The sequence below is a fragment of the Tenrec ecaudatus genome, chromosome 17 (assembly GCF_050624435.1).
Source record: "Tenrec ecaudatus isolate mTenEca1 chromosome 17, mTenEca1.hap1, whole genome shotgun sequence".
Taxonomy (NCBI): domain Eukaryota; kingdom Metazoa; phylum Chordata; class Mammalia; order Afrosoricida; family Tenrecidae; genus Tenrec; species Tenrec ecaudatus.
In genome coordinates this window covers 1,986,111-2,001,538 of record NC_134546.1, presented here as the reverse complement: position 1 = coordinate 2,001,538, position 15,428 = coordinate 1,986,111, and the positions used below count along the sequence as shown (strand labels likewise).

The 15,428-nt window shown below is 48.2% G+C and overlaps 1 protein-coding gene across 1 annotated transcript in view; it reads left to right on the top strand.

Annotated features, from left to right (window-relative positions):
- Window positions 1-1,654: 1,654 nt before the first annotated feature.
- Window positions 1,655-15,428, top strand: part of PNPT1 (polyribonucleotide nucleotidyltransferase 1) — a 44,798-nt gene continuing 31,024 nt past the window's right edge. The window contains exons 1-8 of the mRNA XM_075535204.1: window positions 1,655-1,820; window positions 5,757-5,817; window positions 6,409-6,483; window positions 7,728-7,833; window positions 10,943-10,992; window positions 12,176-12,239; window positions 12,333-12,380; window positions 14,336-14,449. Coding sequence (XP_075391319.1) covers window positions 1,660-1,820; window positions 5,757-5,817; window positions 6,409-6,483; window positions 7,728-7,833; window positions 10,943-10,992; window positions 12,176-12,239; window positions 12,333-12,380; window positions 14,336-14,449 — 679 coding nt within the window. The 5' untranslated portion in view covers window positions 1,655-1,659. The remainder of the gene's footprint in view (window positions 1,821-5,756; window positions 5,818-6,408; window positions 6,484-7,727; window positions 7,834-10,942; window positions 10,993-12,175; window positions 12,240-12,332; window positions 12,381-14,335; window positions 14,450-15,428) is intronic.

Here is a 15,428-nt window from a genome sequence, read left to right as displayed (position 1 = left end):
GACAATTCTGCCCTGACCTCTAGAATCACTGCGAGTCAGCATTGATTAGATGGCAATGAGTTTGAATTTCTCTTTGGAATGGATAGTAATGTGGATCTCTTCCAGTCGGCCAAGTAGTTGTCTTCCAAATTTCTTGGCATAGACAAATGGGTGCCTCTAGTCCTTTATCTGCTTGTTGAAACATTTCAACTGTGTGTTAGTCCGGGTTGACTAAAGAAACAAATTCACAGACGCATGTGTGTAAGAAAGAGCTTTATATAAAAGAGCAATTGTATATGAGAAAACATCTCAGCCCAGCCCAGATCAAGTCCATAAATCCCATATTAGCATATATGTCCAATACTAGTCCATAAATTCCTCTTTTGACTTAACATAGTACACGCAATGATGCTGAAGGCAGGAAGATCACAGGCCAGTGGGTAGAAGGTCTTGTGGATCCAGTGGCAGTGGAAGCATCTCAACACTGGCACAGGTCTCCACGGGTTTCCTGCAGCTCTCAGTGTCTCATCAGCTGGAAAGGAAAGGCAGAGAAACTGGGTCTGCCTCCAGTGAGCTATTTATCTCCATCCATGCCTCCAAATGAGGTCATCAAGCTGCGATCTGATTGACAGGCTAGACTCCACCCCTTCGCCCAAGTTGACAGGAGATGATGTAACTGTCACAAACTGGTATTCCATCAATTCCTGGACCCTTGCTTTTGGCTAATGCTACCCGTGTAGCTTGGTCTGCTTTCTTCAGGACCCTTGGTTCTTGATCACATGCTACCTCTTAAATGGCTGACTGTCCATTAGTTTTTGTTGAGAACACATTGTTTTGAAAGAATCGCAGCTGGAATGGTCCCTGGAAAAGATCGTGATGCTCGTCAGTCAGGCAGAAGGCGGGCGACCGGAGGAGACCCTGCAGAGATGCGCGGGTGAGCTCTGCCCGTGAAAAGGGAATGTATCCGTGAGCACACAGCCGCAAAGAGCCACCGCCTCCGCCTCTCGGACGGGCATCCTACCCTCTCCTAGCTCCGCGGAGTCAGAATGGGCTCCTGGGAGGTGGCCTTGGTTTTTGAGGTCCTCCACAGAAAGACTCCGCTCACAGAAGACAAGTAATAAGGGTGTGCTGTCCGATGACTCCTATTTTTACTATAGCTGACCCACGTGTATTTGACACTGAGGGGTCTGGGGTCTAGTGGGCTATGCAAGGTCGCCGGTGGAGCCACCAGCCACTTTGAGGGGAAGGGGAGGCTTCTTGCACGTGGGAGGATTCCCGGGCTCTAATGTAACCCTAATGTAAACCGGAGGGGCAGTTCTAAGCTGCCCTCCTGAGTCGCCAGGAGCTGGAATCGACTTGAGGTTAAGTATTATGCACTTACATTAACTGCCTCTGTGGGTTTACGTCATCGTGGGCCATTCTTTCGAGCAAGGCAGCAAAAGCAAACACACAAGCCCTTCTTTTTCTGGGTGTCTTTATTAGGAAAGGGCAAGCTAGGGCCCATAGCAATCGCGCTCGGAGAAGTTTGGCCCTCCGGGGTCCCCGTAAGACGTTTGTCCAAGGTTTCCGATTCCCTGCGTCCTCCCCGGCACCACGGAAACGAAACGGGCCAGGCCCCGCCCCGCGGCCCGCGGGTGAGCCAATCGCGGCGCAGCCCGGGCTGGGCGCGTGTCCGGTGTCATGGCGGCGTGCAGGCGCTGTTGCGGGTGCGTCCGGCTCGGGCCGCCGGGCTGGGGTCCCCTCGGCCTGCCTGGGCGGCCTCGGGCGGTCACCCCGCTGCAAGCGCGGGCGCGATGGAGTGGCTCGGGGTCCCGAGCTGTGACCGTGGACTTGGGCAGCAGGTAAGCCCGACGTGCCTCCCTGCCCTTCCACGAGGCGGCCCGGCCGGCCAGTCCGGGCGGCTCCATCTCCCGGTGGAGGCACCGCGCAGGCCGCTGCTCTGCCCGCCTCCTGGCCCAGACCGGCAGCCCGCCACCCCCTTCCCGGATCTGCAGTCTCCCTCCTCGAACCTCTCCTCGCCTTTCCGTGCGTCTAGCCGCGTGCCCTGTGGGTTGCTGCTGCTTGCTTTTGCCCCGGCCCGGGCATCCCTTCTCCTCCACAGTCGTCTCCCGTCCCCTAGATTTTCCGAGGAAGCTCTTGGGTGGTGCACTTGGCTGCTCCAGGCCCCGAGGTGGAACGTTCGGGACCACCCTGAGGACTCTCAGAAGAAAGGTGTGGTGATCGACTTGCAAAACGTCAACCCTTGGAAAGCCTGCTGAGCCCGGTTCGACGAAGTCCTTCCCCCGAAGAAAACGAACCCACTGCCATTGAGTCCTTGCCGACTCATATCGACCCTGTAGGACAGAGTAGAACTGCCCCCGTGGGTTCCCAAAGCTCTAAATCTTTATGCAAGGAGAACGCCTCAACTTTCTCCCTCTGAGTGGCCTGTGGGTTCAAACTGCTGGCCTTGCGGTTAGCAGTCCAACATGGCACCGGGGCGTCTTGAAGCAATCACCCAGAGCATTGGATTCCGCAGATGAGTATGTGCTAGGCACCGGCGACCCAAAGCAACAGGATGATGGCCCCAGCTTCCTCCAGAGTTGCCCGACATAATGGTTTCAGAATTGTTCATTAGTAATCTACCTGTACCTTTTCTGTAGCTGTGTCATGTGTTGAAATACTTGCCGTAAGTACTGGATACAGCCGTTTATGGTGGTCTTTGTCCTTTTTCGCACATACTGAGTGAGTAGCAGCTAGGATCCAAGCAAGTTATATTTGTTCTGTGTGTTCTTACCAACACCCTCCAGGTAGGTTTGGACTTTGGACCTGCAACCCGGAAGGTCATTGGTTCAAATCACGAGCTGCTCTGTGAGAGATCGACGAGGCCGGCTGCACCCGCAGAGATTCATCGAGACCTGGAACCCTAAGTAAAGTCTCTGAGCCGGACTGGCCTCGATGGCGGAGCATTTGGCCTTGGTTTGGGTTGACAGAGGGCAAAGGGTAGCTGGAGAAAGAAAGGAAGAAGCCTGCTCTGGTTGGTGTTTTTCATGTGGGTACTTAATGTTCACCTGAACTTTTCAAGCCAGGGTTTCTTTATCACTTCAATAAGCATTTTTCAGCATCTCTGAACAGGGCTTTGGAGAGGCAATGTTTGATAGGGATCCAGGTAAACTCAGGTTTGGGGTGGGGGAATCATGATAAGAGAAGTATGCACAGGGCACTCAGGCAGCACAACAACGTTTTTCACACCTGAAGCTTGCAATTAGAAGCAGTGGTGGCGCAGTAGATAAAGTGCTTGTCTGCGAGCTAAAGGGTCCGTGAGATAAGCCCACCAGCGGATCCATGGGAGACAGCATGGCCTTCAGCTTTTGTGAGGATCCTGGCCTTGGAAACCCTGTGGGAGGGGGCGGAAGGGAGTTCTGCTCCACCTTCCAAGGCCCCTAGAGGTTGACATTGACTCAGAGCAGAAAGTTAAAAAAAGGAGGGGTGTTTGTTTTATTTTGGGGAAGCTTGTCACTCCCTGGGATGAGGCTTTGAAGGAAGAGGAGGAATGAGCAAAAAGAAAGCAGGAAGAAAGGAACATGGAAAGGGTAGCTGGGAGAAGCTCGCTCGGATGAAGCAAAAGGTGAGCTCTGAGAAGCTCGCTCGGATGAAGCAAAAGGTGAGCTCTGAGAAGCTCGCTCGGATGAAGCAAAAGGTAGCTGGGAGAAGCTCGCTCGGATGAAGCAAAAGGTAGCTGTGAGAAGCTCGCTAGGATGAAGCAAAAGGTAGCTGTGAGAAGCTCGCTCGGATGAAGCAAAAGGTGAGCTGGGAGAAGCTCGCTCGGATGAAGCAAAAGGTGAGCTGTGAGAAGCTCGCTCGGATGAAGCAAAAGGTGAACTGTGAGAAGCTCGCTAGGATGAAGCAAAAGGTGAGCTGTGAGAAGCTCGCTCGGATGAAGCAAAAGGTAGCTGTGAGAAGCTCGCTAGGATGAAGCAAAAGGTAGCTGTGAGAAGCTCGCTAGGATGAAGCAAAAGGTGAGCTGTGAGTTTAGTGATGTCTGCAGATGCCAAATCATGATAGTCTAGGGTTTTAAAAAAATACTTCTTGGTGAAAGTTGTTGGATTATCTGTTAGTCTGGGTTGACTAGAGAAACAAATGCAGAGACACTCATGTGTGTGAGAGAGCTTTATAGCAAAGAGTAATTATGTATTAGGAAAGCAGCCGGCCCAGTCCAGATCAAGCCCATAGGCCCAATACAAGCCCAAAAATCTTTGTTCAGACTCAGGCAGTCACATGCAATGATGCAGAACGCATGAAGCTCACAGGTGTAATGTCCCGTGGATTCAGTGGTGGAGGATGCATCTCCCAGGCTCTCGCATGTCTCAGAGTGGCTCGCCCCAACCCGAGGTGAAAACAGAGCGGCTCCTAACAGGTCTCAGCAAGTCTGCAAGTGGCTTGTCAACAAGAAGACAAAGAGGGGACATTCCCAAAATCCTCATGAGAAGGCCACACCCACAAGGAAGCATCATCAGTCTGTGACCTGATTGACAGGCTGAACTCCATCCCTTCGCTCTTAATACTATCAAGTTGACATGAAACTATGTAACTACAAATATACTTCACTTCATTCTGCAAGTGTTTTCTAAAACAGATGCAGAGTCATATCTCCTTGTGGTTTGGAGTTGCTTTTCTTGCATGACTAGCCTTGCGGAGCCTCTCTTTATGGGCTCTCCAGTATCTCAGTGCTGCTGTCAGAGGAATCCTGTGAGCTTCTGAACGACTGTTCAGAAGTTGGTTTTCTCAGTGTTCAAGAGGTGCACTGGCTCTGAGGGGTGGGGCAGCCCTGACCTGTGTGTTATGTGGGGTCTGCCTGCCCGCCCCAGGCCTCTTTGCCTGGATTCCTAATCTGTTCTATCTCATAGGTAACTGCTTTAAGACCTATCCTGAATGCTCTGCACTCCCTGAAATGCCTCTCTCTTACTTAGAGTCTATCCTGTGCCATTGGCTTTGAGGTTCTTCCTTAAGCATCTCAGACACCATTCCTGTGGATTTTTGCACATCATTGTTTACTGGGGTCCTCATTCTATATTGCCTCCCCGTCATCTCTTTCGCCCCTTGGATTTTTGTTGATGAATTTAAACGCTATCCCTTCCCCCTTGGATGCAGGGCTGTATGTGTGGCACCCTTTAGTTCCGTTAGAATCTCACCCCCTGGATGCAGGGCTGTATGTGTGGCACCTTTAGTTCCGTTAGAATCTCACCCCCTGGATGCAGGGCTGTATGTGTGGCACCTTTAGTTCCGTTAGAATCTCACCCCTTGGATGCAGGGCTGTATGTGTGGCACCTTTAGTTCCGTTAGAATCTCACCCCTTGGATGCAGGGCTGTATGTGTGGCACCTTTAGTTCCGTTAGAATCTCACCCCTTGGATGCAGGGCTGTATGTGTGGCACCTTTAGTTCCGTTAGAATCTCACCCCTTGGATGCAGGGCTGTATGTGTGGCACCTTTAGTTCCGTTAGAATCTCACCCCTTGGATGCAGGGCTGTATGTGTGGCACCTTTAGTTCCGTTAGAATCTCACCCCTTGGATGCAGGGCTGTATGTGTGGCACCTTTAGTTCCGTTAGAATCTCACCCCTTGGATGCAGGGCTGTATGTGTGGCACCTTTAGTTCCGTTAGAATCTCACCCCTTGGATGCAGGGCTGTATGTGTGGCACCTTTAGTTCCGTTAGAATCTCATTCTTTTTCTTAGTCAGTACTAAGCTGGAATTGTATTGATGACCTAAGTCCTTTTGTGTTGCTTTTTTTTTTTTAAACAGAAAACTAGAGATATCCTCTGGAAAACTGGCGAGATTTGCAGATGGCTCTGCTGTAGTGCAGGTAAACAGTTGAGCTTTTATAAATCTCATCACTAAATGGTTACAGAAACTGGAGATTTTTTTTAATATCATAGAACTTCATAACATTGTAGTACTGGAAAATGATTTAGATGTAAGTAAGGTCATGTCCGGGTCAAACAGTCCAGATGGCAGAAGGCTGGGTATATTAAATGGCCTTGAAGATTGCTTACAAATTTGGGGCTCTGATTTATCCTGTTGGCGTTATTAGGTGTTCTATGATTGTCTGGGGACAATAATTTTGACTATTTTCTTCAGTAGTGATACTTGGGAAATTGTTCCTTAATCACAGCCTAAATTTCTTCCTAAGAAGTAGGGGTGAATCGATAGAGTAGGTGTGGCTGAGCCGTTGGTGAGCCTTCCGGTCCCATTGCTCCAGAGAAGCCTCGTGGCTGCCTGATACTGACCGGGGCCCTAGAGAAGGGCTTGAGATTGGCCATTCGTGGATAATTATCCAATCACAGAGGACTAATGGCTCCTCCAGTTTATTGGAGTAAGGGCTCCTTCGGTGGCTACTTAAGTGTCCATAGACGATCTTGAGGGGACTTGCTAACGTTGTTGTTTGTCTCCCAAGTCAGGTGACACCGCGGTGATGGTCACAGCAGTGAGTAAGGTGAAGCCCTCGCCCTCCCAGTTCATGCCCTTGGTGGTGAGTACTGAGGATGCCCCTCACCACAGTGGAGCTTCGGTGTGGAGCTCGGAGTGTCTTTGTCCAGTATGTAGGGAGCGTAAAGTAGGAACTTGGCACAACACAAGTTTTTTAGTAGTTTGACTCGGTAGAAAAGTTTGTGCCATTAAACAAATATAGACTGATTGCTCCCACTGATTGGAGTACTTCTAATAAGTAAACTTTGGCGTGCCCAGATGTCTAAGTTAATCAGAACATTGCTCTCAATGTTCTCATCGAGTGGATGCTGGCTTAGAGACCCATGGGAAAGGGTGGGCTGGGCTACAGCGTTTTCACTCTCTGACTGGAGTCTGTTCTTCTTTGTTCATTGCCACTGACCGTGGTGGAGGTGGGCTCTGCTGCGGGGTTTTCACGTCTGTGGCCTCTCATGGTCAGGTCTCCAGGTCTGCCCTCTTAGGAGCCTCTTGTTGGGCTCCCACGGCCCTGGGCCTCGTCATGCGTCCACAGGTACCTCCACAGTTGGGAAGAGTCAGCTCCGTGGGGTTTCATGGCTATCTTCCTTTATTAAAAAGGATGTCATGATGTTAGTCAGAGTCTCGCACAGATGGCAACCTTTGATGGAGGAGAACGAGCCACCATGGTTGCCAAATGACATCTAGCCATCAGTTGTGGGGTTTATGAGGTTGATAATTAATCCTACAGATTTTTTTTTATTATTGACTTTCTGAAACCTTTTTATTAGCTCTCCCCCAAGAAATACAGAAGAGCTAAAGTAAATGAAATGTTCTCGATTCTTGAGCTGCCCCGTGTTGTTAGTAGGTTGTGTTTGTACAGTAGTTCCTGAAGTATAGCTTGTTACTGTAACAAGGAGTCATGTGAATTTGGAGGGCCTTAGGCTAAGTGAAGTCAGTCAGGCACAGAAGGACAAGGGTTGTATGAGACCGTTGACACACAGAACATTTAAGAAACAGTTTAATGCCGTAGCGACAAGCATGGATGGCTCCCACAGGTATCGGGGAAGTGGGAAGGGACAGTAACCAGCTAGAGAGTAGTGGGGGTAATGTGAAGGAAGGATGTGTCCTGAAAGAGCGGGGCGGGGAGGAAGGTGGGGTGGCAGAGGACAAGCCCCAGCGAGGGCTGCCGGGTCGCTTAGGTTGTTGAATGCAGGGCGATGATCTGATGTATAAACTCACAGCTCGCTCACAATAAAAGGCTGTTTTAAAAATGAATCCCATGAGCTTGATGTTTTCTCATTGCTACTTTAGGTTGACTATAAACAGAAAGCTGCTGCAGCTGGTAGAATTCCCACAAACTATCTTAGAAGAGAAATTGGTTCTTCTGATAAAGAAATTCTTACAAGTCGAATAATAGGTAAGATAAGAAAAGCATTAACCCTCTCGGCTAGCCCTGTGTTCACATCTCTTCTCTTCCACCATGGCTTCCTCACCTACTGGCCCTGGATAGGCGACAGCTCATAGTACCCATGAAACACAGAGCACAACGACTGCACTTTCATAGACGACAGATCTTTACGGGAGAAGATGCTTCCGTCTCTCTCCCACGGAGGCAGGGGTAGGTTTGCACTGATGTCCTCGTGGTTGGCTGCCCAGTGCTTACCTCACTGCACCACCAGGGCTCCTGGGGTGACCCACATTAGTTCCTAAGTTGGCCTTCACGGCATCATTACCATAGCCCCAACTCTGTTCACTACTGACCCTACATCTTGCATGCTGCCTGACACAGAGTAGGCATTTAGTAAGTATCTAGTGACTTCGTGAGCGATCCGAGTCTGTTGACTCTGCCCTCTGTGCTTTTTCTTTTTTATGTTCTACTTTCAAACAAATGAACAAACTCTCCACCAGGGAGTCCACTCTGACTCACAGTGACTATATATGGCACGGGGGGGCTGCCCCTGTGGGGGTCCGAGACTGTAACCCTTTACGGGAATAGAAAACTTCGTGCTTCTCCCACGAAATGGCTTGACTTCGAACCGCTGACCTTGTTGGTTAGCAGCCCAATGCGTGACCACTGTCTCCAAGGCTCCCTGCGTTCAACATCAGAAACGCTCACGCTCACTGCCTTTGGTTCGATGCGATGCACAGTGACCCTGTAGGGAAGGGTAGCACTGCCCTGTGAGTTTCCAAGACTCACTGTTAACAGTCTTTCTGTTGTGGAGCAGCTGGTGGTTTTGAAACTGCTGGCCTTGTGTATCGCTGTCCAAAGCACAACCACTAGGCCAGCAGGGCATCTCTGCGTTCAACATAAGTCATTCCTAAAAGCATTCTATTCATCAGCTACAAAAGAGGTTTGTAATTGCTCGAATCTTTGACATCTCCAAACACTATGGAGTTTGTACTTATTTGGAGTTCAATTATTTGTAACCTAAGTTTGTGAGATGATCTTCTTTGGGCAGAATATTGACTTGGACTCTGGTAGTATAGCCTCAAAAATTGTTGTGTACACATTTCTCAGACACAAAATACCATAGAAGATTATCCCGTTGGTGTGCTGTTGGTCTTGACTCTCTTTCCTGTTTGTATGAAAGTCAGAAGCATCACTAGAACACATAGAAACCTTTATTACACAAACTACGATGCTTTGTTTCTCAGCGTACCAACCACTGGGGGGGGGGGGGGAACGGGGTTCTATCATTCTAACTCTTCTCCAAAGAATTCTGTGCTCTGCCATTTACACCAGGTTGGGCCACCCTGAGGGGCTCAGACTTCGTTCCTCTGAAATGTGTTTGTTGAAGCCTTGGGAGACAGGGTCAGCCAGGCTGTCATGGAGTCAGGCTGCTCAGTGACAGGCCTGCAGGATGCGGCCCTGCTCCTCTCGGGACGAGCGGCGCTCTGTCCAGGTGGGAAGATGGCTCAGCTGCACTTTCCTGGCCCTTTTCTGACCTGTGCAGTTTTCTGTTTTCATAAAATTTCTTCCCAATAAGCCCCTGGATCATCCTGTGCCCTCGGAGAGCATCTGTCAAGACGACCCCTCCTGCTCCCACAGCCAGTCACCATCTTTCCCAGCTGACCCCTGGCCACTATTTTCTTTAACTGCTCTCCAGGACCCCTCTGGAGCCACTGTTTTCTCTTTTTTTCTAATCATTTTATTGGGGGCTCTTATAACTCTTATCAAAATCCATACATACATCCATTGTGTAAAGCACATTTGTACATTCATTGCCCTCATCATTCTCAAAACATTTGCTCTCAGCGTAAGCCCCTGGCATCAGCTCCTCATTTTCCCCCTCCCTCCTGACTTCCCACTCCCTCATGAACCCTTGATAATTTAAAATTTATTATTTTATCATATTTTATTACTGTCCGATGTCTCCCTTCACCCACTTTTCTGTTGTTCGTCCCCCAGGGAGGAGGTTATATGTAGATCCTTATAATCAGTTCCCCCTCTCTACCCCACCCTCCCAGTATCGCCACTGTCACCTCTGGTTCTGAAGGGATCATCCGTCCTGGATTCCCTGTGTTTCCAGTTCCTATCTGTACCAGTGTACATCCTCTGGTCTAACCAGATTTGTAAGGTAGAACTGGAATCATGATAGTGGGAGGGAGGAAGCATTTAGGAACTAGAGGAAAGTTGTATGTTTCATTGTTGCTATACTGCACCCTGACTGGCTCGTCTCCTCCCCATAGCCCTTTTTATAAGGTGATGTCCAATTGCCTAAAGATGGGCTTTGGGTCCCCAATCTGCACTCCCCCTCATTGACAATGATCTGAGTTTTTATTCTGATGATGCCTAGTACCTTATCCCTTCGGCATCTCGTGGTCACATAGGCTGGTGTGCTTCTTCCACGTGGACTTTGTTGCTTCTGAGCTAGATGGCTGCTTGTTGACCTGCAGCCGCTGCTTTCATGGGACCTGTTCTTTTTTTTTTTTTTTTAATCACACTAATGAGCCTCAGACACGTGTGTTACTGAATGTGTCTGTAGCCATTTACTGATCAAAGACACGTGTTTTGAATGAACTTGAGCTGAAACGTATGAACCGACAGCCTCCTAGCATCCTGTTTGACTTGTCCTTGTATCTGCAACTGATGCTTGTAGAACTGAAAAACTCTTACCCCCATCTCTAGCCCAGTGGACTCTGCCTGGCTAGTGTTTTGTGGTTCGGGGCATGGTATATGTTAATTGGTATGTATTAATTGAAGCACTGATAGTTATTCGTGTCCATTGGTTGGTTGGTTCTTAGGACATATTGGACTGTATTTTGTAGACAAGTGTTTATGTAATGGGGAAGCTTTGAAAGGAAAGGCAGTTCCTGCCAGTAGTAGCTAATCCAGCGGTTCTCAACCTGTGGGTCCAACGACCCTTTCACAGGGCTCACCCAGTGTAACAGTAGCAAATGACAGAGATGAAGTAGCAACGAGAATAGTTTTATGCCTGGGGTCAGCACAACATGAAGTGTATACAGGGCCGTGGCATTGGAAGGTTGAGAACCACTGATCTAATTGTTTTGTTTTGTTTTGGCAGATCGTTCAATTAGGCCTCTCTTTCCAGCTGGTTACTTTTATGATACCCAGGTAGGTTCTAATTTAGGTTTATTTGGTACCAACTCAATAAAATATTGCTTAGTAGTTCTCTTTAAGACACCCCAGGTGAAACACAAAGAATACATGAAAATTCTTGATGACACTGTTGCATTTTACGTTAAAGCTTGTTAAAGAATGATGAGAGGGTTAAAACGCTAAAATTAATGTGCCTTACACAATTGATGTATGGATGGATTGTGATAAGAGTTGTATGAGCCCCCTAATAAAACGATTTTTTAAAAAGCTAAAATTAATTCTGTGTCACTGGAATCTGACCCTAGAATTATGACTCGGTATTAAACAAACCGAGGAGGGGACACGTTCCAGGCCAATGAGATGGCCAGCGGGAAAGCCTGGAGACCGAGCTGGTGAAATGTGACGGGGAGGCCCCTGCCCACGCACCTTCTAGCTCATGTTAGCCTCAGGGACTACAGCGGTCAGCACACTGGTCTTTGTGGTTGGCTCTTCTAAATCTCATAGCCACCCGTATGTCTTATTCAAGTACCACGTGATGTATTTGCTGCACGCACGTGTCCCTGCGACAGCTCCCCGCCTAGTACCGTCTGTGCAAGGATACCACAGCCCCCAAGGAAGGTAGTTTTCCTCAGGACCCAACCTAGGCGCCTTGGTACAGTATCACGTGATATACTGGTGTGTTTCACTTGGGGTTTTAAACAGGAGACAACGTTATTCTTGCTAATAGAAATGGGTAACACTTACTAAGTATTTGCACTTGTTCTCAGTGTGTTTTATAATCCTTCCAGGAACCGTTTAAGGAAGATGCTATTACTTTTCCCTTTAAAATATAAATACTTCACTCAAGGTCACACACTTGGTTAAATCCAGTCATGATGGGCTTGACTGCAGTGCCCACGCTGTGACCGTTGGGCACCTGCTGCTCTCGGGTCGGCTGAGGCTATGGGAACCCTGGTGGGTCAGAGCAGAACTGTGCACCTGGGCCTTTTCAGGGCATACTTATTTTTGGAAAGGGATTGCCAGGCCTTTGTTCCAAGGTGCCTTGGACTAGATTCGTAACATCTAACCTTTCAGTCAGCATCCCAGCCCATTAACCAGTTACGCCCCTAGGGGCTCGTACACCCATGTGATACTTCAATGTCCTTCTTGAACCAAGGTAGATAATACTTAATGTTTCAAATCTTTTTCCATATACTAGATCCTCTGTAACCTGTTAGCAGTGGATGGTATTAATGAGCCTGATGTCCTAGCAATTAATGGCGGTAAGTATAAAATTTTAGGATAAAATTAGCATTGTGAATGCAGGAAGCAATGAAGTCCTTTAATTTCGTCTCTTATTTTTTCTTTTTTTTAAGCATCGGTAGCCCTCTCCTTATCAGACATTCCTTGGAATGGACCTATTGGTAAGTTGGAATTTGAGGAAAAAAGACATTATTAGTGATTTTCACTTTCCAGTGCATATTTGTGCCTTGACTCCAATTATCGCTTACAGGATTGACCAAGATGGCATTCTGAGACTCTTTTCAGCTCCTTTAGACACTTGCTCTTTGCCTTAGGTTTTATTTCTGATAACAGTATGTTACAATGTTACCAGGTCACCAGGTACTTGGACTTCTTCTGTCTTTCTGTTGACTGGACTTATTTTCTTTTTTAATCATTTTATTGGGGGCTCGTACAATTCTTATCACTATCCATACATACATCCATTGTGTCAAGCGCATATGTACATTTGTTGCCATCATCATTCTCAAAACATTTGCCTTCTACTTGAACCCTTAATATTGACTGCTCGTTTTCCCCCTCCCTCCCCACTCCCCCAACAGGACTTATTAACTGCAAAAATGAGTAAACACTCTTCTCAGGATACAAACCCAGTATGCCGGTAGCTTCGAGTTCATTTACGTTGTCATCACACGATATAGAAACGATTCCTCTAGTGAGCCCGTATCGCGTGTCCTCAGTACGCGCTATGCCCTGGAGGCCGCAGCAAGCCGAGCACTGGCTCTACAAGCAGGAAGGAGGCTGTGCTTTCAGGGCTCCGTAAGGGAAATGGTGCCTGCGTGGACTGGAAAAACAAATTCATAGACTTGAGTGTGTTTGAGAAAGAGCTTATAGACAAGAGCAATTGAATATTGAGAAAACAGCCCAGGCCAGATCAAGTCCATAAGTCCGATATTAGCCCATATGTCTGATACCAATCTATAAAGTCCTCTTCAGACTCATGAAACACATGCAGTGACACCAAATGCAGGAAGATAGATCACAGGCCAGTGGGTAGAAAATCTTGTGGATCCCATGGCGTTGTGAGCATCTCAGCGCTGGCAGGGTCTCCATGTGGCTCCTCCACCTCCAGGGTACTAGCATAGCTCCATGTGGTTTGTCAACAGGAATGTCTCGCAGGGAGTGAGTGTGTGTCCTGCCTCCAGCGAGCTACTGATCTCCATAGCGCCTCCAAATGAGGTCCTCAAGCTGTGACAGGCTAAACTCCGCCCCTTCATTCTTAATAGTCTCAAATTCACAACAGACTAACTACCACATTCACTGTCACTCTTGGCTGAGTATTTAGGTCCAGGATTCAGTAGATGAGTCCTGATTAAAAGGAGGGAAAGTAGGAAACTGAATCTCAGGTTTCCTATAGTATCCAGGCTTGCCAGACCTAGCTAGGCTAGAGCCCAGAAAAAACCTTTCAACCTTAAGGAACCTTGAACTTGTCTTCGAACTAAACAACAGTGTAGCTGAATCAGTAAAGTATGTTTGCCGTGAATATTGTGCTCTTGAAAGATAACCTGTTCTGGATCAAATTGACATCAGTAACTGGAGAGCACAGATGAGTAGCTTCTGGGGAAGGCACAATAGCACGGGATTCGTGGATAATATGGGACAAGGAGCGGAAGTGATGCCGCAATTAATGTGTCCAATGCCACTGATCTGTATATACGGAAACGACGGATGGTTTGGGTGTATGATCAGCTGTGTGTATTTTCAGCAACTTTTTTTAAAAGAGTAAATCAGAAACTCAAATAATTATGTATAAGCAGTGTAATTGGAAGATACAAGGTACTAGGACAAATGAGAGGAGCGTGTTTAGTTTTGTGAAGTCGTCGAGGAGGTATTGCAGGAGGACCCCGAGCTGTGCACGTCCTTGGAGGAAGCCCAGGGCATGTGCAGAAGAGCAACCACAGGAAGCGGAGCGAGCCGGAGTGCTCCACAGAGGCCAGAGGTGAGTCCTTCAGTAACTGGTGGAAGCATGGACCTTACTCCTGGTCATCATCAAAGACGAAGGATTGAAGCCATCACTCGAGAGATGTCTTGGAAACGAGTTTTATTAAATAATCACCAACATTTTGCTCTGCTTTAGGGGCTGTGCGAGTGGGAATAATCGATGGCGAGTGTGTTGTTAACCCCACACGGAAAGAAATGTCTTCCAGTGATCTAAACTTAGTGGTTGCTGGGGCGCCCAGAAGTCAGATTGGTAAGTTGTGTCGGGGCTAGCTGTGTTCTAGTCTTTCTCTCTGGAATCCACTCACAAGTTGTGACTTCTTAAAAACACATTCGAATTCTCATGCTCGCGCAGGGGCATGTGGGTGGGTGTGTGTGTGGGTCGATAGCCTGAAAGATTTTTGTTTCGCCGTATCATGCTGCCTTTCCTCTGTGTACTTTGCTTCCTTTATATACTTAGATAACACTTAGTCAAATGGCTTTCTCGTCTTCCAGAAGCTGGAGAGCAAATTTGGGCAAAATACCCTGAGAAAAGCTGAGGGGGCAGGCAAGAAAGGAAGGGCCAGCCCCCCAACCAATCACGGGCTCAGTAAGCGCAATTGTACAGTTGAGATATGTAAAGATTACAATAAAGGCATAGAGCATGAGAGGGAGGAGAGAGAGTAAAATGGAAAGTCAGACACATGGCAGCACGCTCACCTCCTGGCGGCCATGACCTTACCAGCCAGGGAGAGCTGGGGTCCCCCGGTTTATTGCTAACCGAGGCTTATAACTGCTTATGGGGCATGATTACAGGTGACCACACTCGGCACAGGAAGGGGCTGCACAGGAGGCAATACAAGCCATAGGAGGGGGATATACCACGGCATCAGCATAACAGGGAGGGGATGAGCTAGGGTGTGCACATGATAGGAAGGGGAGGGGCGAGGGATGTACATAAAACAAGAAGGGCAGACCCTAGATTCATGATGGCGGCCTAACCTTGGTCACCCTTGAAAGGGCTTGACCTCTCTGCACTCTCAGGGAAACAATCTACTATCCTTGTGAGAAGGGAGTGGGCCCTACTTACTGTGGGAGAAACGGATGTCTGCTTGCTCTGCATGGCTGATAACTCGGGGAGAAGAACCCCTGACCTACTTATGTTGACCTCCAAGTGTAGTCATTCGCCACATGTAGCAAGCACCTAGGTTGGGATCTATTTGGGGGGACAACTTGGGAGAAATCTTTCTGTT